Here is a 25138-nt window from a genome sequence, read left to right as displayed (position 1 = left end):
ATATGGTTCATAATCACTATAAATATGTGACTAAAATGTTTTGAGTACAAATGAGCAGGAAACTTGATTTATCAGGTATCCAAATTTAACAGTTTAATTTGGTTCTATATTTGAGAATATTTAAACTTTTAAAAAGTAAACATATTACAATATATTATAATATATTTACATTTTTTTAAAAAGTTTAAGATATTATAAATATTTAAATTTTTATAGAATGGTTAAATTATTATAAATATTTGAACTCCGTCGAAAGTTTAAAATATTATAATAAATTTAAAGTCTATAAAATACTTAAGTAATATTAATATTTTAATTCTTAAAAATTTAAAATATAAAATTTTTTTGAGTTAAATCCGTTAAAACATGTATTTTTATCAAACTATAAATTAAGCCATGGAAGCAGGGTGTGTCTATCCTCGGGAAAAGGGCCATTTCATACCCGTACACATTCCGAAAGTGCGAATTGCTACCTGTACAAATAAGGAGTGCTAATTTATACATGTACCCTAAGACATTTCAAATTTCATACCTATACTCACAAAATTGAGCCAATTTCACAGTCCACGTTAACGGAATTAAGTCAACCGTTAGAGATGCTGACTCAGAGTCCACGTAAAATGCAAAAACGACATCGTTTTGTTTTCTTCGAAAAAAAATTGTGGAAAAACCAAAAACTAGAGGTTCGAACCCACGACCTCTTCCGTATTTAGCATATGACTTAACCAGTTTATCCCACAACAATTCTCGAAAGAATCATACAAACTTATTAATATAAACCTAAGGTAGCATCCATCGAAATCGAAAAAAATTATGGAAATCCCCACTGCCACGGGTCGAACCCAGGTACTCAATCTTAGACAGCTTTGGACTTAACAAACTGATCCCACAACAATCCTCAGTAATAACACACAACTTTATCTTTATAAACCTATAAGGTATCTAAGTCCCAATTAAATGAATTTGAATTAGGGGAAAAATAAAAATTCTAGGATTCTTCTTCTTCTCTCAAATATAACTGATAAATTTATAAATTTATATTTAAATTATAAATTTATAATTTATAAATGAGAATTAAATATTAATTTATAAATTAAATATAACTGAGAATATATTTATAAATTTAAATTTATAAATTAAATTTATAAATTAGATTAAATGAAATTATAAATTATAAATTTATATTTAATTCTCAGTTATAAATTATAAATTTAATATAAATTAAATATAACTGAGAATATAAAGATAAATTTGTATAACTGTTAAATTTATAAATTTATAATTTATAACTGAGAATTAAATATAAATTTATAAATTAAATATAACTGAGAATATATTTATATTTAAATTAAATTAATTTATATTTAAAAATTAAATGAAATATTTATAAACCTTAAACCTTAAACTTTAAACATTTCATTTAACTGATAATTTATAAATTTATAAATATATTCTCAGTTATACTTAATTTATAAATTTATATTTAATTCTCAGTTATAAATTATAAATTTATAATTTAAATATAAATTTATAAATTTATCAGTTATATTTGATAGAAGAAGAACCCTAGGATTTTTATTTTTTCCCCAATTCAAATTCATTTAATTGGGACTTAGATACCTTATAGGTTTATAAAGATAAAGTTGTGTGTTAGTACCAAGGATTGTTGTGGGATCAGTTGGTTAGTGCTATGCTGTCTGTATTTGAGTACCTGAGTTCGACCTGCGGCAATGGGGATTTCCACAATTTTTTTCGATTTCGATGGATGCTACCTTAGGTTTATATTAATAAGTTTGTATTATTCTTTCGAAAATTGTTGTGGGATAAATTGGTTAAGTCATATGCTAAATACGGAAGAGGTCATGGGTTCGAACCTCTAGTGTGTGGTTTTTCCACAATTTTTTTTCGAAGAAAACAAAACGACGTCGTTTTTGCATTTTACGTGGACTCTGAGTCAGCATCTCTAACGGTTGACTTAATTCCGTTAACGTGGACTGTGAAATTGGCTCAATTTTGTGAGTATAGGTATGAAATTTGAAATGTCTTAGGGTAAACGTATAAATTGGCACTCCTTATTTGTACAGGTAGCAATTCGCACTTTCGGATTGTGTACGGGTATGAAATGGCTCTTTTCCCGTCTATCCTCTTACAAAACTACTATCTACTATTGTGGTGTGTCTGTTTCCATGAAAAACTACATTTTACAAACTACTTACTCTATTAGGATTTCCAATTTACTGTATAACCCCAAATATACAAATAAACACTATATAAACAAAGAAAATAAATCAAAATAAAAAACTATATTACAAAAATACAAATTACAAAAAAAAATAACTAACAAAATATATAATCTAGTACGGGTATCACCTAGTTAAACATTATAATGCATATCTATTGTAATAGTGTGAATGATGGAGGATATCATTTGTATATAGTATATATCACGTTATTATGTCAAACACTAATTAATGTGTATATTTCAAAAGTAGAGTGGCGGAAACAATATTGTGCTAACCTTTATGATCAATTAAATTTCATTATTTTCTTAATGTAAAAATTTAAAATTTATAAATAATTTTCTGTTAATTTATCAATGTTAGATACATGGTTAGTGACTTAGTGGGGTATTTCAAATGATAAATTATGGTTCACAAGATATTAAATGTGTAGATTAGAAAAATCTTCAATATAATTATATTCGTGGTAAAGAATTAGATTTCAGTCAAAGTTGTGGTTTTTGGCACAGGAGGATGCCTTGGGATCATCGACTCTGGGCGGCTCTAGACCAGGGGTTGAGCCTATGGTTAATACCTTGGCTGTGACTGATAGGTTTAACCTTGGCTGTGACTGATAGGTTTAGAGGCAAATACCGTTGCTTTGTGGATGGATCTTGGAAGGGATCAGATCAGTTTATCAGTAGAGGATGGCATTGCATTTCTTCTGATGGAGAATTCCCAACTATGGGTGCATCCAATTCTCGTCATAGCTTATCGCCCCTTCATGCCGAAGTGGAAGCTTTTATTTGGGCAATCCGGTATATGATTGGTGCAGGTAATGAGAATGTTGTTTTTCTTACAGACTGATCTGATTTGGTAAAGATGGTGTTTTCGCCTCCCGAGTGGCCTGCCTTCAAGACATACTTGGACGTGATCGAAGATGATAAGGAAGAATTCTTATCATTCTCTGTAGTCTTTATTCCCCGTTCACAGAATGGTAGTGCTGACAAGCTAGCGCGTCAAACTAGACTTGAGTCGCATCAAATTACATATGTGAACGACTTTCCTATAAATTGGCTCGTTTGAGTTGATCTTGTACTTTGTTGTCAAAAAAAAAAAAAAAAAAAAAAATTAGATTTCAGTAGAAATATTTTTGTGATGGAGAACATCACATTAGATAGTGCTATTTAATTTGAACATTTGTTTTCAGTATTCAGGTTAATTTCAGTTTATAATTACATATTTATATTTTCTGTATTTAATACTTCCTCTGTTTCACAAAGAGTGTTATTTTGGCCTGACTTTTTTGTTTCAAATTAAGTGTCATTTTAGATTTTCAATGTAATATTAAGCATAAATTTCCAACTTTAACCTCATATTCATTGAAGAATATCAAGAGTCAATATCAATTTTAAGGGTATAAGAGATATTTAAATATGTTTTCTTAATTTGTGTGTAAAGTGTTAAAATGACACTTATTATGAAACAGAGGGAGTATCAAATAAAAGTTTAGATTATTATATAGAAAAATAGATAACTCTAACTATGATTAAGTTATAAATTTTAACCAAAACAATTACTATACAATTGGATTGATGGATAATAAACAAAAAATTGAACTGAACGAAGATGCATGGTATCACTTATATAGTGTATTATATACAGCTACTGTATATCAAATTTGAAGATTCGAGCGTTACTGCTTAAATGCTACGATCAAAACGGACGCATTTATGAAGAATAATTGTGCCTGATTACTAAATTAATTGTACTTTTTAGTATAAATACATAACATTATAATCCTAGGAGGGGTATTTTTTCTCAAGACAAAAGCTCCGTAATACACATTTTTTTGTTAAACTCTTTCTTGAGATCTGATTTTTGTTCGACCACCAAGATCATCGAGTATGGGATTATGCTCCCACAACTTCCTAAAATGCAAACGCAGCATGCATTACGGAAGAGTAACATTGTTTGTCGATTTGATGGTTTTGACTAAATTAACTTTCATTATTCGTGTAGAAAAAAAAAATTAGCTAAAATTGATATAGTTACAATACAACTCAAAGTTATGTGTATAAATATGATAAAAGAACTAAGTTTGTGGCGAAATCAGCAGTTTCCCCTGTTTTATGCACAATTCAGTTTGTCAAATTCAATTGTTGCCCTGAAAAGGTGATTAGTTGATTACTTCAAAAATCAGCCACATTTTTTACTTACCAAATATTTTTTGCTTTGCCTTGAATCTTCAACCATGCCGTCAAAGCATTTATGCATTTTTATGTAATGGAGCATACATAAGAACATCTACACTAGAGAAATTCTTCAGTCTTACTCAAAAAAAAATATTAATATTTTAATAACTAACTAACGAGAAAGAGACAAGTGTAAAAGTAAGCTGAGTAATGATTCTTCCCCAAATACTTTAAGCATGTTCTCTCTCTTTCTCTTTCTTTCTGTATTATTTTATTAATTTTAAATAAAAGTAATCTGGGGAAGTTAATCCCTATTAGAGATGATTTAAGGTTTTACAAGTAGCCGTTATGAGATTTAAAAGTTTGAATAGTAACATTTTTCAAAAGAAAAAAAAAAATCTGTGATCATCTGAAGGACCTTTTGTTAGATCATCTCCCATGGACTGAATCCACATTTATACAAAGCTTATTAGATTTATGAAGATCCAAAAGTGCTGCTTATAAAAACAAAAAATTGAAATAAAGATATATGTTGGTGGTGAGAGCCTTTGATTGAGAGAAGACATTGTGTGTTTGCCCACCAAATTAGGCTCTTCAAACAAAAACCCTAAAAATAGAAATATAACGAAACAACGAAAACAAAATGAAAGGAGAATATAAGGAAATAAACAAAAAGTGAAATCTCAAACTAAGATGCGTGAATTTCTCTGAAACCTTATGTTCTCTACCAAACATTCATCTTATTTCTTTTTCTTTTTTCTTAAGAGTCTATTATTTGACTTCTCCTCATTTTTATAATTCCTCCGACAAAGAAGAGATCCCTTTGGGTGGGTTTAAAAAACTATAAGAAAAGAAAAAGAAAAAAGAAAAAGAAAAAAACAGAAAGAAAAGTAGTCAAATGAGAATACATTCTTCTGATCATTCATGGCTTTTATTAGCCATTCTCGTGATTATCCTCTCCTTCTCTGTAGCTCTCTCAAGCAGTGACAAAGCGAAAGAGAAAGAGAAGAAGACGACTTCGGTCGATAAAAAGAAAGAAGTAACTTATGATGGAACGTCTTTGATCATCAATGGAAATAGAGAACTCCTTTACTCTGGCTCCATACATTACCCTCGTAGCACTCCTGAAGTAAATATCATCCATACAATACTTAGTTAAAGTAGTTTTATCTTTTAGTATTGACTTGATTTTTGAGAATATCTGATGTGGGGTTTGTTCAGATGTGGCCAAACATCATCAAGAGAGCGAAACAAGGCGGGTTGAACACGATTCAGACATATGTTTTTTGGAACGTGCATGAACCTGAGCAGGGAAAGGTAATGTAAAATATTAACAAAAAATAAAAGTAAACAGAGAGAAGATTCATCTCATTGTTTTGAGGAAATTTTCGTTTGTTGTTTGGGACACAGTTCAATTTTTCGGGTAGATCCGATTTGGTGAAGTTCATAAGATTGATTGAGAAGAACGGTATGTATGTAACCTTGAGGCTTGGACCTTTTATTCAAGCTGAATGGACTCATGGGTATGTTTCTTTGTTAATTAATGTTATAATTTGATTCTCTCAAACTTTAAATGCTCTGATATATGTGACATGTTTCATGGTTATGGTTATGATGAATCATCAGAGGACTTCCTTACTGGCTGAGAGAAGTTCCCGGGATCTTCTTCCGTACCGATAATGAACCTTTCAAGGTATATTATTACTTTACACATATGTGTATGTATGATATGTGTATGTGGATATTTGTGTGATGATGGAACAATTAAAGAAATTGGAGAATACTATTGGTTGTAGGAACATACAGAGAGGTATGTTAAGGTGATACTTGACATGATGAAGAAGGAGAAGCTTTTTGCTTCACAAGGAGGTCCCATTATATTAGGACAGGTAACATTGACCACAAAAAAAAAAACATAAAGAATAAAACCTCAAAACACTTTTGTAAGATATATAAATCATAACATTTTGTAAATTGGGAATTGGATTCAGATAGAGAATGAGTATAGTGCAGTTCAACGAGCATATAAAGAAGATGGATTAAAGTACATTAAGTGGGCATCTAAGTTGGTACACTCGATGGATTTGGGGATCCCATGGGTTGTGTGTAAGCAAAATGATGCTCCTGATCCTATGGTAAGTCATCTTTTTTAACAATTATATTAATGATTATATAAACATGAATCACAAAATGTTAAATCAAGAACTTCAATCTTTTTAACAGATCAATGCTTGTAACGGACGACATTGCGGCGATACATTCCCTGGTCCAAACAAAGACAACAAGCCGTCTTTATGGACAGAGAACTGGACTACTCAGTGAGTTCCTCACTTGAACTCCTTAATTAATTAGTATCTTCATGTAACAAAAGCATAAAATGTCTTGTAACTTGATTGTAGGTTCCGAGTTTTTGGCGATCCCCCAACACAAAGATCTGTAGAAGATATTGCCTTTTCTGTTGCCCGGTTTTTCTCCAAGAATGGAAGCCATGTCAACTACTACATGGTAAGGGGCCAAAAAACCAAATTAAAAAAAAAAAAAAAAAGTGATTCATATGTTCATGAATGTTGTTATCCAATTTTTTTCATTCCTATAGTATCATGGAGGTACCAACTTTGGAAGAACCTCTGCACATTATGTGACCACTCGTTACTACGATGATGCACCTCTTGATGAATACGGTAAAACTAAAAAAAAAAACAATTATAGCATATGATCGTTGTGAATAAATAAAATCGAATCACAGATTAATTATATGTTCTCATTTGCCCTTTTCTTGTTATATACTAGGATTGGAAAAAGAGCCTAAGTACGGTCATCTTAAGCATCTTCACAACGCACTTAACTTGTGCAAGAAGGCACTTCTATGGGGACAGCCTCGAGTCGAGAGGCCTAGCAATGAAACAGAGGTAATGACTTCTATATACATAGTGGAAGATTCCAAAATTTTGAATCTTTCTTAGAAAATATTTATGTATTGTTTTGTAATTGCAGATTCGATACTACGAGCAGCCTGGAACCAAAGTTTGTGCGGCTTTTCTGGCTAACAATAACACAGAATCTGCAGAAAATATCAAATTTAAGGGCAAGGAATATGTTATTCCTCCTCGTTCCATCAGTATTCTCCCTGACTGCAAAACCGTTGTTTATAACACCGCGGAGGTAATGACAAATTCAAAATCTTGTAGTAAATCCATGAAAAAATAAAAAAAATGAATCATGAATTTCATTTTATGTTGGTTGCTATTTTGTTTCAGATCGTCTCTCATCATACTGCAAGAAACTACATGAAGTCAAAAAAAGCGAATAAGAATTTTGATTTCAAAGTGTTCACTGAGACAGTGCCAAGTAAGATCAAGGGTGACTCTTATGTGCCTGTTGAGCTCTACGGCTTGACCAAAGACGAGACTGATTACGGATGGTACACCACAAGGTAAGTAAGGATATAACTGGACTATCTCTTATGAAATGAAAAAGGAAGAAGAAGAAAAAAATCATATGGACACATCACACAAATATATAGGAAATATCACTTTTTTTAATTTTCCATGCAGCTTTAAAATAGATGACAGTGATCTCTCTAAGAATAAAGGAGGTAAGCCTACTCTAAGGATCGCTAGTCTTGGCCACGCGTTGCATGTATGGCTCAATGGAGAATATCTTGGTAAGATTGAGAACCATCGATGGGCTAAAACATTTTGATGATTGGTTAAAATTTACAAAAAAATCTGACCTAAGTAATGAACTTGTTCAGGAAACGGACATGGTAGCCATGAAGAGAAGAGTTTCGTCTTTCAGAAGCCAGTTTCTCTAAAAGAGGGAGAGAACCACCTCTCCATGCTGGGAGTTTTAACTGGATTTCCAGTAAGAAATTAACATAGATGTTCTTAAAAAAGATTTAACAATAACAAAAACATTCAAGTTTGATATATAAATGTTTTGTATAAACAGGATAGTGGATCTTATATGGAGCATAGGTACACAGGTCCACGTAGTGTTTCTATCTTAGGCTTGAGCTCTGGACCACTTGATCTCACTGAACAAAACAAATGGGGAAACAAGGTTTGTCGTGAATCTTAATTACTTAACCTCGATTGTCATGGCCATTTTGATCTTATTTTCCAAATCTGTAGGTCGGTATGGAAGGTGAAAGGCTTGGAATCCACGCCGAGGAAGGTTTGGAGAAGGTTAAATGGCAGAAACTCTCAGGAAAAGAACCAGGGCTTACATGGTACCAGGTGGGAAAAAAAAACTCAAAACTTTCGGCAAACAATTTGGGGTAACTTGAACAAGAATTGTGATCTAATGAACAAATGTTTGAGATATTGCAGACATACTTTGATGCGCCAGAGAGCCAAAGCGCAGCAGCAATTAGGATGAATGGAATGGGGAAAGGTTTGATTTGGGTGAACGGAGAAGGTGTTGGTCGATATTGGATGTCGTTTTTACCGCCTTTAGGACAGCCTACCCAAATTGAGTATCACATCCCTAGGTCTTTCTTGAAGCCCAAGAAAAACCTTCTAGTTATATTCGAGGAAGAAGCGAATGTGAAGCCAGAGCTTATCGACTTTGTAATCGTCAATAGAGACACGGTATGTTCTTTTATTGGAGAAAACTACACTCCTAGTGTCCGACACTGGACCAGGAAGAATGACCAAGTCCAAGCCATCACTGATGACGTGCAACTCACGGCTAAACTCAAATGTTCCGGCACAAAGAAGATCTCCGCTGTGGAATTCGCTAGCTTTGGAAATCCGAATGGAACTTGTGGAAACTTCACTCTTGGAACTTGTAATGCTCCTGTCTCTAAGCAAGTCGTCGAGAAGGTAAAAATGAAAACTTGGCTTATGTTTGTAACTAATGTTACATGATAGACGTAACGCAAACCTTTTTTTTTTTTTTTTGCAGTACTGTTTGGGTAAAGCACAGTGTGCAATTCCGGTGAACAAGAGTACGTTCCAGCAAGACAAAAAGGATTCATGCCCTAAAGTTGCGAAGAAGCTTGCTGTACAAGTCAAGTGTGGTCGTGACAAGAAGAACTAAGGATTCGTTGAACGGTTTAATACTTAATGTAATTATGTTTTGTAGATACGTAAAGTATGCATTGATTTGTTGTTCCATTTTTTGAATTTATAAATTAAAACATTTTTGCTGTAAATAAAAAATTAAGAATTAAAGAGATTTGTCAATTTTTTGTCATAAAAGTTACATCGGAAATATAAAGGCAACATCCTCCAGCATAATCGAATTAACAAAACTTGGCATATAATCAAATAAATGAAAACCTACTGGGAAAAAAACGCATAGTTTGCTATCCGTCCGGCATGGTTGCAATATACAAATTGAGATATATGGACTATCCAACATTTCGAGGTAAAGCCATAACAAACGTTATAGGAAAAACAATAGATCAAGATCACTTACTCTGTATGAAAAAACCCACCATAATCTCCGAGTCTATTAAAAAGTTTTATCCTACGAGATAGACCTGAAAATTTTACGTGATGTATAATGGAATTCCAAATTCGATTCGTAAAAGTAAGGTTGAAATTAGCAGATTCCCGGTGCCTTGACTCATTGATGTTGAATATGGTTAAAAATGTATTTTTAGGTTATTGTCAATAACTTATTCTTAGGTGGATTTTAACACTTTATTTTTCAAACAAGAGGTTTTTTAAGTATATTTTTTAGGTTTATAATTTACTATGAAAAATATGATTCTATTTCTTCGTGAGGCCCGTAAATCTTTTGTCCAACTCTGTAAATACTATATCCAAATGTCCCATTTTTGGTTGTTCTACTTCTTCTCGGTAATGCATTGAATAAAACCCTCATTCAGTCATTTGTTAGGCTAGTTAGTAATTACTGATTACATCCTGAATAATACTTTTAATCTTAATTTCAACCAAATTAATTTTAGTTATTGATCTTAAATCATTTTCAAATTATTATTTTTGAAGCCATAACCATTTTCATGAAAATATAATTTTCTTTTATCAGAACCAAAACATGTTATGACAAGGAAGAACCAACATCACTAGTTCACTACCAAACATGAGCTGCAAAAAACAAGAGATAAGAAGGAGAATCGTGTCTTCTTTCTATTTTATTTACTTCATCCTTTTGCGAATTTCATAGAAGTAGCCAAAAGCCACCACAGCAGCAGCGACTGCAACCCCGACTGCACTCTGTGCCAGCACCGCGCTGTTGTCTGTTATCACCTTAGTGACTGAAGATGTTGGTGTGAACCCGAGCTCTGAGAGTTTCTTGTGTGACTCTGCATAGTCTCTGAAGAATGCATCTTCGTCCTGTTAAGGGACAAAAGTTAGAAACTAATACTTGTTAAGAAACAGAATGGTTTACAAAAGAAGAAATCAAGATGCAACTTGCATCATAATCTTAGCTTGTACACGATGCAGCTTGCGAATTAATAATTGAATGGGATCTTTGGATCAGAGTAAAGATAGACTCTCATAATTATACCTTTGCGTAAAGCTCGACGTAGTGACGGAACTCCGGGATTTCCAACAAAGTCTTGTCCGTTGAAAGTTTCAGCAAGCCCTCTGATTCTTCTTCTTTCAATAATTCCCTGTACCAACAGTGATCATGGTTTAAACAATTCAGTAAACAAAACAACTAGTTGTCTCCCGCAAAAACAATTATGTCCACGGATTTGGAAGATCTTACACAAAGTATGAGTTATCAAACTTTAGAGGATCTTGAGTCCATGGTCCATCAAACCCTGATCGCTCTGGATGAGCTCTTCCCTAAATATTGTAAATCTAATTAAAAACCCCATGTATATATAATGCCAAATGACCAAGGTCAAATGGGGAACAAAGAATTTACCAAAGTATGAGCCCCTGAGAGTGCCACAATATCTTTATCAGACAGTCCCATCCGGTAAAAGACATCTTTGAGATGTTTGAAACCTACATGCAAAATTAGCAGACATAACTTCAACCCAAAATGAAGATAACATGCAAACTAAGATTTTGTTGTACATCGTGGAAACTACAATGACCCTTCAAATATGTGATCATCTTCCGTTATTTGTTTGCTACTTAAATACAAAGTTCAGATGTTTATATTTTTTTCTGTAAAACGCGAGTTTGTAATGAAATGAAAATTCATCCAACCTAGATGAGCATCAGGAAGTCTTCCTTCGTCAGTGCAGGTATCTGAATCCTATAACAGAGAAACATACAGCTAATATATAGTTAATTGCTTTTGGAGAGAAACTGTAATACCATTCATCTTAATGGCTAAGAACTATATTACATTTCGGCCAGGAACAAAACTGATGTCAGGGCCACCAGTAACTTCAACCGCTACCACACCAGCAAGCTGAAAATGGCAGAATCAATTTCATGTGAAATGACTGAGGTCCGAAAGTTGCTGGTTATAAGATAATAGAAGCTATGCTTTAGAACATTTGTTTTCTGATTGTAAGTGAAGGGCTAAATAGGAAACCAATGATGAGTAGTTTAATGAGACCAATTGAAATGGTATTGCAGCTCTATTCACACAGCCAAATTAAAAAAAAAAAAATCAAAAATCAAAAATTTACAATCAACGATCAAGTGGCACTTTTTAATGGCCTTTTCGTGAGTGCATCTCCCTAGCACAGAAATGGAATTGACGTTTTGTAAAATTCCTCATGATTCTTACATTTGAACTACGATTTTGAAAACTAGAGAATACAAACAAAACAAGAACATTACTTTTCATATGTGACAAGAAAAATTCACACTGTAAATACTCAAAATGTTTCAATCCTGAAGAAGAAATTGTAAATTCCCCCTGTTTCTACACCCTGAAGACCGCAATCACACAACTCAACCGAATTTATCTAACACACTAACATCTGGATGAGTTTACACAACTACTAAAAACTCCCAGAGAAATCTGAAGAAAGAGGGTAAAAAAGCAACTAAACGAAAGGAATATAATATTTGTTTATAATAGCGTTACCTCCAACACAACTCAAACAAAAATGATATAACACTGATCTTTGATTACAGTCTTAAATCTATGACTACGCAATCATAAAAGTTCATAGCAAAATTCGTTTTTTTAGTTACCTGGTATAGGTCAGCATAACTGATTTTGGGATGTTTAGTTTTGACATCCTCTGAAATACCAAAGAATCAACATCAAATTCAAAACAGTAAAAGAAAAAGTTAGAAAAATTGATACATCAACACCACATAATAAGTCATCTTAAGGTCGGTGTATAAAACGATTATGTTAATACTTAGCATAATCAACTCTAATCCCTAATCCGCAGAGTTGGAAAACGAGAAAAAACGCACCACAGAGATCGAGAGCGATCTTCAGACCACTATTAGCACCATGACTATACTCCTGTTCGTTCCTAATCGAACCATTAGGTCCACCAGTCTTCGATTCAGCATCATAAGTTCCTGCGTCATGCCACCTTCACAAAACCAAAGAAGACAAACAACAACAACAACAACATGTAAAACAAATCAAAATCACACAACAAGGAGCTAGCGAAAAAAAGTTCAAACAACATGACGAGATTTCTCAAAACCCTCTCGTCGTCGTAGTCAATGGAAACTTACGCTAATCGGAGCATGATCGGAGCGCAACTCTTCTTAGCGATGAGAGCTCGGAGTTCACGGCGAGCTTTATCGATCTCCTTGAGGTAATCAGTGTCAACCACCACCGGTGCCGCCATTGTTACTTTCTCGGAGACTGAGCGAGTGAGAAGAGAGCGTGTGGAAGAAGAAGATATAACAAACAATTTTTAGAAATATCTTTTTTGTTTTGTTTTTTTAATTCGTTGAAGTTTGAGCCGAAGAGATAAAACACCCAATGGGGAAAACGCGAATAGATGGATCGGTGTCAGTAGTGATCTTCTGTTTTCGGCAGTATACTAACCTCCGGTGGACCACATTTGGCTTTATCTTCTTTAGTGTTTACCGTTAGACATGCATGTCATTTTTATGTCATCTAAACGGCACGAGTAGATGTAGGGTGTTTGTAAACGACAGGCATGTTTTTTGTATCCACATTTTTTAATAACTCAAACATACCGAAATATTCCAATAAATTCATTTATTAATAATACATGTATTTCAGCTAGCAACTAGTATTTCTAGTATAAATTCAAACTCTAACATGCATGCTGAATACGATTGTTATATACAGATATTGCCAATTTTATGAGAATAAAACTAATTGTTTTGGTCAATTTAATATATTTAACTTTTTGAGTTTTGTGCAATTTTGTAGAGATTAATATATTGCAATTAAAATTTTAAATAAGCATAATTATAAGGTTAGAAAACAAAATGTACTTCAACTTTAATATAGATTTTATGATCAAGTGTTATATCAGTAATTATTTTATTTTATTGTCATTGGGTTAAAATTGTGTATACCATATATGTATGATGGAAATATGTGTTTACTAGTAGATTATATTGGGTTTTAGGAAAATACTAGTATACATTCTACCCAAAAAAAAAGGAAGGGTGAAATGTTTGTTTATATAGTCTTGGGTGTTATATTATTAACTGTTAAATAAACTAAATTTCAACTCAGATTTCATATAATTAGAAATATATAGAATTTAAGCATTATAAAAAAAAAATAGCATATATCACGAAAAATATAGGATATTTATTTTGTTAAAGTGAAATATTTTTATTTAATGGTCTTATTGTAATTATATCTATTTTGATTATATATCATGTAAAATGCGTGGAATTTTATATTTTTTTTAAAAAAAATGTGAACGAAATGTGAGTGTAGAAATGAGGAAGTAAATCCCAGTATCCCACATCGGCTCTAGCATCGGAAAGAGGCTAAATCTTACTTGTATATAAAATTAAAAATAGAAAGTGGTCAGCTCAGGTCAACACTCGTTAGTAAGGTTTTGATTAACGTTAATCCAAATTGGTAAGCTAATTAAAAGATCCAACAAAATGCCATTTTTTTAATCGAAAATTTTATTGCCGCTAAAATGAAATGTCTCCTTTTTCTAGAACCTCTCCAGTCTCAAGAGTAACAACAACAATGGCGGAACTCGTGGTTGACGCGGTTTACCTTAAGGAGATCGACAAAGCTCGCCGTGAGCTCCGTGCTCTCATCGCTAACAAGAATTGCGCTCCGATCATGCTCCGATTGGCGTAAGTTTCCATTTCCGTCGTCGTTTTTTTTTTTCCGATTCTCTCATATGAGTGCTACGAACTTGAGAAATCTCGCTGATGTTGTGCGATTTCATGTTTTGTGTTCTCTGGTTTTGTGAAAAGGTGGCATGACGCTGGAACCTATGACTCTAAATCGAAGACCGGTGGACCTAATGGTTCGATTAGAACCGAAGAAGAGTATAATCATGGTGCTAATATTGGTTTGAAGATGGCTATCGATCTCTGTGGTGCGTTTTTTCGTTTTCATTTTCTGTGGATTAGGGTTTGGAATTGAGATTCAGTGATTGGGTACTTTGTTCCGTTTCTTAGCTTTTTGCTTACACTCAATTTGTTCATAGCTGATGAGATCTATCACATTTTGAACCTGGTTTTTGAACGTTTTATACATAGACCTAGAGATGACTATGTGTTGGCTATGTAATCAGATCGTTCTACTAGTGGTCCTGTGGATTTATAGTTCTCACATGTTCAATTTGTTACTGTGTGTCTGATGTACTCATTAATGTTAGCAACCATTAACTTGTACTCATGTGGTGTGTCATTTTGTCTAGTGACTTGAGAAGTTTTCTGAAAAACAATCTTACTTCTTCTTTTGAATTTGATGTTGATTCTTTGATATTTCAGAGGACGTGAAAGCTAAACATCCCAAAATCACTTATGCGGACCTATACCAGGTAACTAAAACGAATTTTGCATAAAGGTTTCTACTGGATTTAAGACTGTAAACAAAGATCAGCATTAGATCGATCCCTTTTGTTTAGTTGTTTTGGTAGTATAATTTCCTATTGCCTTGTTATTTGTTCTCTTTCAGTCTTTCTTTAGAATTCTCAGGTAAAATATATCACTTGTGTCTCAGAAACTCACCAGAAGTGTTAGTTTGTTAGATATATTCGATTGAGTTGTCCTCAGGGTGTAGTAACAGGGGAATTGACAATTATGCTTCAGGATTGTAATATTAATTTGGCTACTTTGCAATGTGAAGATTCTTCACACTAATGGTCTCTTTGGTGTTTTTAGGCGCAAATTTATGGTGTCAGTGTCACAATTATGGAGGAGATATAACAAAACTTAACCATTTCTGTGCTAGAAAATTCGCATCACGGACACGAAAGAGCAGAATATAAAAAGTGCCACTTGGTCTTTGACTGTGAATTTGTGAAACATTTCATGAATCTGGTAGTGTCAATAAGGCTGCATGAACATTTCAATTGGTTGCCTGAAACTGTGCTCATCAGTGTTGTTCTATTTGGCCCTTGATTATATGAAGCGTGCATATTTTTGGCTGATGCACATATCCTGAATTGTACTATCGTTTCCTCCATTTGGTATCATATAGCAAGCATGTTTTTAATCTGAGTCGTTTTCACTTGATAAATGGCTCTGTCATTTTTCAGCTTGCGGGTGTTGTAGCAGTTGAAATTACTGGTGGACCTGACATCAGTTTTGTTCCGGGAAGAAAAGTAAGATTTTGTTAGCCTTTAAGATGGTTTAACAGCTTACATCCAAAAGCATTTAACTAAATAAGATGTATGTTTCACTCTTATAGGATTCAAATGCCTGCACCGACGAAGGAAGACTTCCTGATGCTAATCAAGGTAGGATGAAAGCTTTTTCCATTAATCACAAACTCCACTATATATGTTTTACAGAAAATTAAATACCTAAACTTTGTATTTGAGTAGCAAATAAACAATGTACAACATAATGATCATTTTGAATGTATTCATCCTCAATGAGGGGTTAAGTTCTGCTAATTGACATGTAGGTTTCAAACATCTTAAAGATGTCTTCTACCGGATGGGACTGTCTGGTAAAGATATTGTGGCACTCTCAGGGGCACATACTCTAGTAAATTCTTCGATTGCACAATTCACATTTTGTCGTTTGGTATATAGTGTAAAAAGTATTAATTAGATTTCAATGTTTAGGGAAGGGCTCATCTAGAGAGATCAGGTTTCGATGGACCATGGACTCGAGATCCTCTTAAGTTTGATAACTCGTACTTTGTGTAAGATCCACTAAACTCATGGACAGTATTTTCTTTGGGTACAACAAACAGTTCTGACTGATTACTAGATGGTTTAATCCTAATCTCTGTTGGTCTCAGGGAATTGCTAAAAGGAGAACAATCAGAGGGTTTGCTGAAACTTTCGACGGATGAGACTTTGTTGGATGTCCCGGAGTTTCGTCGTTATGTTGAGCTTTACGCAAAAGTATTATTCTGAAAGCCTATCTTTTATTCTGATCCAAGAAACCAATTTGAACTATATTAATCCGAGCTGCAAAAATCGAGTTTCATAAAGACAAGCCGAGATTGGTGTTGCAAGTGGCGTCTTGATTTTTCTTCTTTTGTTTTTTTTACAACAGGACGAAGATGCATTCTTTAGAGACTATGCAGAGTCACACAAGAAACTTTCAGAGCTCGGGTTCTCACCAACGGCTTCAGTTACCGAGGGGACTAAGTGGATCATAACTCTGAAATTAAAACTTTCAAAGCATGGAGTCGCAGTCGTTGCTGTTGTTGTGGCCTTTAGCATCTTCAATGAAGTTCGCAAAAGGATGAAGTAAATGAGATTGAAAGAAGAAACGATTCCTCTATAACCTTCTCTCTGGATTTTATGGCTTTTGTTGGAAGTCTTTGCATGCATTTATCAAGATAATATGAACTAGTTCTTATATTCTGCGACAAAGAGAACTCATCCAACAGTTAGTGATCGGCACTTTCAGTGGTTTTGGTTGCTCAGTTTATGTTTTCGTTCAGGTTTTTCAGTTTAAGGGGAAAAACATTGTAAAAACGAATCTAGTTTCGATCGGTTCATCGGTATATATGACTCGGATCTTAACCGGACATATCTTTAGTATTAATTGTTGGTTAGAATTGGTTCAGTTCTTATGTGTTTCCGGTTTTCAGATTTCTAAGTAATATCATTTCTACAGATTCAAATCGGTTGGGTCCAGTAAAATTTATGTTTGGGTTCGGTATAGTTTGGTTTATTACAGCCTCGATTAGGTTTGGTTTAGAACATGTCTCAAAGCAAAGTGGTTTAATATGTTATTTCGGTTAAGTTTGGTTCAGAGTGGTTGGTTCCATTTGATTTTTGATATTGGAAAGTGGAAACCCAATTTTGAGAGCTATGGTTGCCTCGTACTCTACGTAACATTGAGATCTTTTTAATACATGTATCAAGTAGGCCATAAAATGAAATAAAGATTGGTGAAAAAGTAACCACCACACCTTACACACACCAAGTGGGACTCACCTGAAACCGAACCCTATCGAGGACTTGACATGGTTGGTATTGTTAGGTACGAAGCTTCCTTAGACATTTTCTGGTTTTATGCATGTCCTCCTTTTTTTTTTTTTTTTTTTAATTTCTAATGTTCAGGATAATATTTTGTGTATGTATTCTTGGATCAGCCAAGTATTATTTTTTTACTCTTTTATTGATTTTGATTTGTTTCCTTCACATTTGTGTTTTCTAATGATATTTCAACATTATGTGTGTTTCTATTATTTGGAATCGGCCAATATTAGTAATTTTGATCATTTACGTTTGTATGATAGTAGTAGATGGAGATTGCAGACGCACACATAAAAATGAGGAGGGGTTAATATGGTAATTAGAAAAAAGTAGTTAGAACAACTTTTTTTTAGGATGATCGGTGTAGTATGTTGCAATCTGTCTTGGTACATTGTAATTAAGCCATTAAGGTTAAAGGTCGGGCCATGACATTCTCTTTCATTGTAAACCACTATTTATTCCTTTTTTTTTTGTTTAACTATTTCATTTTCTTATGTAAAATGTCCTTCAAAACATACTTTTAAATTCTCGTCATTTTAACCAGTTACAAATTTCTACACTTTTCCTGAACCTACGACTTTGGATACTCGAACCACTTATTCTTCTTTAGTACATGCTTTAATATGAAAATCCTGAGTTTGGTTTCTCGAACATTGTATACAAGACATTTCATGGGGTTTTCCTTTTCTCGTTTCTTGATCATGCATGTTTTGTCTGGACTTTGGAGATATCTTGTTCGATTTCTTTTTCATTTAAGCTTCATCAAGCAATTAACTTTTCTCATTGATCAGGTCTTTAGGATCTGATCAACTCTATTTTTTTATTAATTATGACCACGTTTCAAGCAACAATATAGATGAATATTGTTTATTAAAACTTTACCATCAATTACGAACCGAACTTGAGTCTTAACATTTTAAAACTGACATTAGTTTATATATGCGTATATCATCATATGATAAACTATAGGTTTATCTTTTAGGTTCAAAGGTACTACTTACTTATAAACTTATAATATTGACGAGCTTAATTTAACTTATCAATCAAGCCTTGTCCTAACAAATGTCATTAAAATAACTAAACAATAACTAGAACAAGCAATCTAAAAACCGCAACCAATTAATTAAATTAAATTAAAACAAAAACAAACCTTTTATCCAACAAACATTTTTAACCATCAATCAATCATTTAAATGAAAGAAAAAAGAGTTGGGGTTATGATAAATAAATAATTTTGTATTAAATGAAGTTGGACTATTCATCCACAAGGCGTCACGTATGGGCACATAGGGGCTTTGTCCCCAACAAGATGATAGTGATGTATAAGAGTTTGGTACAAACATTGATATTCTAGAACACCTACTTCTTTTTATTTTCTAGATGTATTTATCTGTTTGTATTTGTGTTTTATTATATTTTGAGGATAAAAACCGGTGACACGTGGTTGCATTAAAAATATAATTCAACGGTGTAATGGTGTTCACACATTTTGACTAAGGTGTGAATTTTGCCAAAGTTTGGGTTTTGGAAATATAGGGGTTTGCTAATTTTTATTTAGCATTTAAGTATGTATTATCAAATACCACTTAAACTAATCAGAAGCTTGTATTCTTGTGATTCATCATTTTGGTTGAGTCATTGTTTATGTAGATCATAACATGACTAGGACTACATTTTCTTTTCATTTCCCATGCAATGTTATGTTTATGTTTAAAATTTTTAAATGTGCAATTAACTATTAACACCTTTAAAAGAAATAATTTGTGTGCATAAATAAGGTTTCTTGATAAATTGGCTGATAAAAGGAGTGTTTCAATCCCAATACAATAAATTGTGTTTTCTTGGTCAGCACCAGGAGCGGATCTACGTTGGGAGGAGGTAGGGCACGTGCCCGACACTCAATTTTAACAACTTTTCAATTTGTTATTGTCCAATAGTTTCACTTAGCTCATTTGGAAAAAAGTGCCCCATATGTTGTCATAGATGGAAGGTTCGATCCCTCTTGTCTACATCATTTTTTCATTTTATTATTTTTTCCAAGTGCTTTTATTGCTAAAGAAAATTTCCTTAGTTAGTAGTGTCCCATATAATTTTCTTTCCTAGATCCGCCACTGGTCAGCACTATAGGCAGGCTATACACTTCGACGGTGGAAGTTCCACGATGGAAACAAAAGTTTCAAATACTTTGTCGACAGAAGTTTTTTTTTTGGAGTATGGCATCAAAACCAAAATCAACCACAAAGCTTTTTTTTTGTTCATCTGATAATATTATAGAACATAAAAACATACATTATGAATTACAACTTATGCCGACGGAAAACAAAGATATCCCCGGAATCTACAGCCTAAAAGAAGGAAACTAAACCGGCGAACGAAAACAAGTTCCTGGAAACTAAACCGGCAGAAAAGGAAATTCCCTGGAAGCTAAGTCTTATCGAAAAGAGACAAAGAAAACTACAAATGCAAAGCAGATAATATGAAGACCAAAATCGAAAGAGGACGATTCCTAAACCTATAAACATAAGTTCTAAGCAGACCTTAAAAAAGGATAGCACCAAAACAAAAGAGAAACTTCTTCTCCTGAGAAACACCAGCAAATGCGATTTATCACGAAAGCCCATGGCCAAATCGTAGATAACATCTACCTCCTCATATCACAAAGAGAGCCAATCTCTTAAAAACAATGACAATATAACCCGGCAAGTAAAGATCACTCATAGAAGGACAAAGCTATTCAACCTCTTCAAAACTGCATGCATAGATAAAATTTAATATTCGACAAACATATTAACATTATGTTACTTTGGTAATAACGGTTCGAAACTATTAAACGTTAGTGATGGTAAAAAAAATGGTAGTAAGAGGTTAAACTATAAAAGACATGATGGTTTTTGTATTGTTGAACCACAAATTTTTAAGCATTTCATCTTGAAATTTGATGGAGTGCAAGAAAAACAAAAGTTGTGAACAATGAATGGTTTTGAGATGTACATTGAAGGGTGAAAAAAACTAGTGAATATTGAATATGTGAATGTGGCAGTTATAGTTTGATGTAAAATAAAATATTAAACAAAAGAAAATAATAATAAGAGGAAGAGCCCCACCAGCCACTCCTTCAAACGTGTCCTACCAACTCTCTTCTAGAAGCCAATTAGGCTCACCTTCCACCTCCAACCTTCCCTCCTCCTCTCTCCATAAAACCCTCAGCAACAGAATCAAAAGCATCATCATCATCATCATCATCATCATCACTAGAAAATAGCTATGGGGAGATCTCCTTGCTGTGAGAAAGAACACATGAACAAAGGTGCTTGGACTAAAGAAGAAGACGAGAGACTTGTCTCTTACATCAAGTCTCATGGCGAAGGCTGTTGGCGATCTCTTCCTAGAGCCGCTGGTCTCCTCCGTTGCGGTAAAAGCTGCCGTCTCCGGTGGATTAACTACCTCCGACCTGATCTCAAAAGAGGAAACTTTACACATGATGAAGATGAACTTATCATCAAGCTTCATAGCCTCCTCGGCAACAAGTAAGTCCCTTGTTCAACTTCGTATATCTATACGCTCTGTTTCTTGAAGCTTATGCTCTGTTTCTTGAAGCTTATGTTCTGTTTCTTGAAACTTATGTTCTGTTTTTTTTTTGTTCATTAGGTGGTCTTTAATTGCGGCGAGATTACCTGGAAGAACAGATAACGAGATCAAGAACTACTGGAACACACATATAAAGAGGAAGCTTTTGAGTAAAGGGATTGATCCCTCTACCCACAGAGCAATCAACGAGGCGAAAACAGAGGACCAAATTGTAAAAGATGTTTCCTTTGGGTCAAAGTTTGAGAACACAGAGAAGTCTGTGGACCAGAAGCAAAGTAAAAAGAATCTAAATGGGTTTGGTTGTAAAGAAGAGACCGTTGAGTACTACCCTGTTGTTGTTGTTGAAGAAGCAATATGCCCAGATTTGAATCTTGAGCTTAAGATCAGTCCACCATGCCAAAACCATAGAGAAAGAACTCCTCCTTACACTGCGTCCCGTTTTTACATGGAGAACGGCATGGAGTGTAGTAGTGAAACTGCGAAATGTCAGACAGAGGATAGTAGTAGCATTAGCTATTCTTCTTCGATTGATGTTAGTAGTAGTGGCGTTGGCTATGACTTCTTGGGTTTGAAGACAAGAGTTTTGGATTTTAGAAGCATGGAAATGAAATAAATGAAATAAATGAAATAGTGAAATGATAATTTGTAGGTGTGTGATAATTTTAGACTCTTTTTTTTTTTTTTACTTGATCTTTGTTTCCCCTTATTTCCCAACTTTTGTATATTAACTTGAAATTTTCAAATCAGATTAATCGAGTTTGAGTTCAATTGTTTTGTATTTAAGTATATATGGTACGTATATAAATTAAGATAGGTTAGTATGAATATGAGATGAGTTAGTAAATCGTTGGTCGAGCGTTAAGTCTCTATCTCGATCTTAAAAGAGCATATATGTACCGCTAGACATTGTGTTCCTATATGATCGATGTGCAATTTTAACAAAAATCCCATCATGGAGACTTGGCTCTCTGACATACGATAGGATTTAACGTCTACATTTGGAAAATGATATATATCTATAATTTGCATCTAAGTGAATAGATTTTGTGTCATTTCAAATTCTTTTTCAACCATTTTTTAAAAAAATTCGGTTTGCTTGATCAAGAATGATTTAACCAGTTTTTAAAAAAACTCTAATGTGTTACGTGAAAGATAAATTAGTGTATAGTGTAAAATTATACCTTTAGTTTGATCAATACGACGAAAGTCACGAAACCAATGAAAACAAGTTAATTATTTTTAAGAAAAAAGGTTTACTATGATTCTTACTATGACTTTTTTACTCGTAGTTGGCTATAGTGAACCTTTTAAATGACAAAAATCCTTAATTTCCTATAGAGATTAGTTACGATTCAAGTTTGGACTAGTTAGAAAAGAGTTACTATTTATTTCACTATGCTAATTTCTAGAAAGCTTGAGATTTTTTTCAATGAAGTGATAAGTTGTGTGAGGATGAGAAGTGTATGAGAACGATTGTAGTGGTTGGATGGTACATGTTTCAATTCATTACTACATACTTTAAATAAAAGACTTGTTGGTCGTTGATCATATCTTGGATTTCCGTTGGATTTTAGCAAATGGAAAATTTATTATAGTTTTAATTAAAATAATATACAATATTTCAATTGGGTACGTTCATAGGACCTTTCAAACTTTATCTGTTTCTAAACTATTCTCACTTTGGAGCCACGATTTACCTTCTTCTCAACTGCTCAGGATCCAACATAAATAAACCCTCTCCATTAACAATTTATTGATGATCTATAATTTGTTTTATCTCTTCCACACTTCTCACTTATCTAATGAAACAATTATTTTATTCTTTTCTGTATAAGTATGAATCATCTTCATCTATTCAACGCTCAAACATCTTGCTAATAACTGGATTATGGTTGCAGAGTTTGAAAGGTGTCGGAGGTAAGTACAGTGTAGTCATGTTGGAGAGATTCAAATGGCCTTGACTCTTAGAGACATGGTTTTCAGAAATTTGGGAATTTTTTTGGTAAGTGATAAAATCAAATATCAGTAGTTCATATTTAGTTTTTCAAAATTTTGATTTTTGTTTAATTCGCTATAAACAAATCTTTGTTACCAGATCTTCCCATGACGAGCCTCTTTCTCGAGTGGAAGCCACTTGACTTGAATTGAAAACTCTATTACTCATTAATAAATAAAAGAAGAGTGAGAAAGAAGAGACTGGAGAAGCAAGCTACAGAAGAGGAATAAGCAAGAAAAATCTGAAACATGTGTCACTCATATGTTCATTAAAAGGTCACAGCTAAACCTTTTGTCCATTTAGACTACAGATACAAATATTTTTATTTTGTTGTCAATTATTTGTTGCACAAAATAAATGCTGTCAACTATTTTTTTCTATTTTTGTTGAGTGTTTTGTGAATTTATTTTAATTATGAAATTGCATATTGTTAAATACTACATATTATTTTAATTATTTAACCATTATTTCTTAATTAACTTTATTAACTTTCAAATTGAAATTTAAGATTATTTAAAAACAAAGAGATAACAAAACCAGTTTTATTTTTCCAACCCTGTAAATATAAATTTATCTCATGATAAGGCTCTCTAACAACCTAAATCTTTAGAAACAGAAAAAAATCAATTAAAATTATACATCAAATGTTTTAATAATTCTAATTAATGATTATTTAAAATATTGCTACAAAATGAAACTACATTTTAGTTTCATATTTTATTATAGAATACTAGTAATATATAATCTACATAATGGTTTATGTTAATGGCGTTGTTGGTTTATCATTCGAATTTAAATGATGAATAACTAAAGTTATATTTTGTTTCAATCTGGTGATGAATTAACTAGTTGGAGTTCTATTCCAAGGTTGAAAAATAGATGCATTTTCTATATTTAGTAGGGACTAGGAAGAGTAAACGTGTAACGAATATGATGCTTCGAAGAAGGGTCATCACATGCGTTTACACCAAATTCTAATCTGCTTTATAACCTTTTTTTAATTTGTTTTAGCATTATTACCTTTTTCAATTGTGTTAGCCTGTTAGGTGCAATTTTTGGAAGATCTGGTACGTCTGTTTGTAAGTTTATGTAATAAGAAGTGACGACATTATCTATTTTATAACGATATGATTCGTCTACATGTCTATAGTTTAAGGTTCTATTCATGTATGTAATCTGAGACTTGATATAAACGTCAATAAACTTCATATTTTTCAGACAACGTACGTACATCGAATGATCTAATAGTGGTTTATAGAGCCATGAGTTTATCCTCTTTACTAAACACCTAGACTTGAATGGGCTTATGATAGTTTTGGTAGACAAGTCGAATTGTTGTGATGGCCGGATCTGTTTGGCTTATTTATGAGTCAAACCTTGATTGGATCTAGCTTCTTTGAAGTTTGAACTAAGCTCTCTTATTTTGATACAACCAAATTTTGAGTCCTCATTTTGAAATACAGTTCTGGTTTTGGTTTTAGTCCAGACAAGCTAGATGTGTAAACCTACAATCAAAAACTCGATATGCAACAGTAGGCTTGAGACTTGAAACAGACTCGACCAAACCGACCCTAATCTTGAACTGAAAAGCCTGTCCAGGGCCGACCAACAGACTCCCAGTCTTCAGTAACATATATATATATACAAGAGAAACGAA

The 25138-nt window shown here is 33.2% G+C and overlaps 4 protein-coding genes and 1 long non-coding RNA gene across 5 annotated transcripts; 4 read left to right on the top strand and 1 right to left on the bottom strand.

Annotated features, from left to right (window-relative positions):
* Positions 1 to 5010: 5010 nt before the first annotated feature.
* Positions 5011 to 9618, top strand: LOC104748761 (beta-galactosidase 13-like). The gene is made up of 18 exons (XM_087488359.1): positions 5011 to 5543; positions 5636 to 5731; positions 5825 to 5937; positions 6041 to 6107; positions 6211 to 6303; positions 6406 to 6549; positions 6638 to 6732; positions 6814 to 6919; positions 7011 to 7095; positions 7205 to 7323; positions 7409 to 7576; positions 7672 to 7847; positions 7969 to 8078; positions 8169 to 8278; positions 8366 to 8476; positions 8548 to 8652; positions 8746 to 9240; positions 9323 to 9618. The coding sequence occupies exons 1-18, from the start codon at positions 5313 to 5315 to the stop codon at positions 9455 to 9457; spliced, it is 2559 nt and encodes an 852-aa protein (XP_087344485.1). The 5' UTR covers positions 5011 to 5312; the 3' UTR covers positions 9458 to 9618.
* A 765-nt stretch (positions 9619 to 10383) lies between these two features.
* On the bottom strand, positions 10384 to 13361 carry LOC104747470 (L-ascorbate peroxidase 3). Its single transcript, XM_010469101.2, has 9 exons — positions 13003 to 13361; positions 12730 to 12854; positions 12499 to 12548; positions 11696 to 11761; positions 11554 to 11602; positions 11264 to 11346; positions 11102 to 11181; positions 10898 to 11003; positions 10384 to 10722 (listed from the first exon to the last, which is right to left on the bottom strand). The coding sequence occupies exons 1-9, from the start codon at positions 13116 to 13118 to the stop codon at positions 10525 to 10527; spliced, it is 873 nt and encodes a 290-aa protein (XP_010467403.2). The 5' UTR covers positions 13119 to 13361; the 3' UTR covers positions 10384 to 10524.
* Positions 13362 to 14229: 868 nt separating this feature from the next.
* LOC104747469 (L-ascorbate peroxidase 3-like) lies at positions 14230 to 17445 on the top strand. The gene is made up of 10 exons (XM_010469100.3): positions 14230 to 14344; positions 14431 to 14574; positions 14698 to 14822; positions 15220 to 15269; positions 15990 to 16055; positions 16142 to 16190; positions 16361 to 16443; positions 16524 to 16603; positions 16703 to 16808; positions 16963 to 17445. The coding sequence occupies exons 2-10, from the start codon at positions 14462 to 14464 to the stop codon at positions 17161 to 17163; spliced, it is 873 nt and encodes a 290-aa protein (XP_010467402.1). The 5' UTR covers positions 14230 to 14344; positions 14431 to 14461; the 3' UTR covers positions 17164 to 17445.
* Positions 17446 to 21014: 3569 nt separating this feature from the next.
* On the top strand, positions 21015 to 22253 carry LOC104747468 (transcription factor MYB7). The gene is made up of 2 exons (XM_010469099.3): positions 21015 to 21424; positions 21546 to 22253. Exons 1-2 carry the CDS (start codon positions 21162 to 21164, stop codon positions 22096 to 22098), a joined length of 816 nt encoding a protein of 271 aa, XP_010467401.1. The 5' UTR covers positions 21015 to 21161; the 3' UTR covers positions 22099 to 22253.
* Positions 22254 to 23021: 768 nt separating this feature from the next.
* On the top strand, positions 23022 to 23937 carry LOC104747467 (uncharacterized). Its single transcript, XR_761157.3, has 2 exons — positions 23022 to 23487; positions 23581 to 23937. It is a non-coding gene; the product is annotated as an uncharacterized LOC104747467 (long non-coding RNA).
* The last annotated feature ends 1201 nt before the right edge of the window (positions 23938 to 25138 follow it).

This window comes from Camelina sativa, chromosome 15, assembly GCF_030686135.1.
Source record: "Camelina sativa cultivar CO46 ecotype springtype chromosome 15, ASM3068613v1".
NCBI lineage: Eukaryota > Viridiplantae > Streptophyta > Magnoliopsida > Brassicales > Brassicaceae > Camelina > Camelina sativa.
The sequence above is the reverse complement of the archived record's forward strand: the minus strand, read 5'-3'. Positions and strand labels throughout refer to the sequence as shown.

Bases quoted from the DNA above. Each gene is read 5' to 3' on its own strand.
- LOC104747468 (XM_010469099.3), top strand. From the start codon at position 21,162: ATGGGGAGATCTCCTTGCTGTGAGAAAGAACACATGAACAAAGGTGCT. The intron at 21,425-21,545 runs GTAAGTCCCTTG...TTTGTTCATTAG, and splicing joins CATAGCCTCCTCGGCAACAA to GTGGTCTTTAATTGCGGCGA.
- LOC104748761 (XM_087488359.1), top strand. From the start codon at position 5,313: ATGAGAATACATTCTTCTGATCATTCATGGCTTTTATTAGCCATTCTC. The intron at 6,108-6,210 runs GTATATTATTAC...TATTGGTTGTAG, and splicing joins CCGATAATGAACCTTTCAAG to GAACATACAGAGAGGTATGT. The intron at 7,096-7,204 runs GTAAAACTAAAA...GTTATATACTAG, and splicing joins TGCACCTCTTGATGAATACG to GATTGGAAAAAGAGCCTAAG.
- LOC104747470 (XM_010469101.2), bottom strand. From the start codon at position 13,118: ATGGCGGCACCGGTGGTGGTTGACACTGATTACCTCAAGGAGATCGAT. The intron at 12,855-13,002 runs GTAAGTTTCCAT...GGTTTTGTGAAG, and splicing joins CCGATCATGCTCCGATTAGC to GTGGCATGACGCAGGAACTT. The intron at 10,723-10,897 runs GTATAATTATGA...GTCCCTTAACAG, and splicing joins ACGTCGAGCTTTACGCAAAG to GACGAAGATGCATTCTTCAG.
- LOC104747469 (XM_010469100.3), top strand. From the start codon at position 14,462: ATGGCGGAACTCGTGGTTGACGCGGTTTACCTTAAGGAGATCGACAAA. The intron at 15,270-15,989 runs GTAACTAAAACG...GTCATTTTTCAG, and splicing joins CTTATGCGGACCTATACCAG to CTTGCGGGTGTTGTAGCAGT. The intron at 16,809-16,962 runs GTATTATTCTGA...TTTTTACAACAG, and splicing joins ATGTTGAGCTTTACGCAAAA to GACGAAGATGCATTCTTTAG.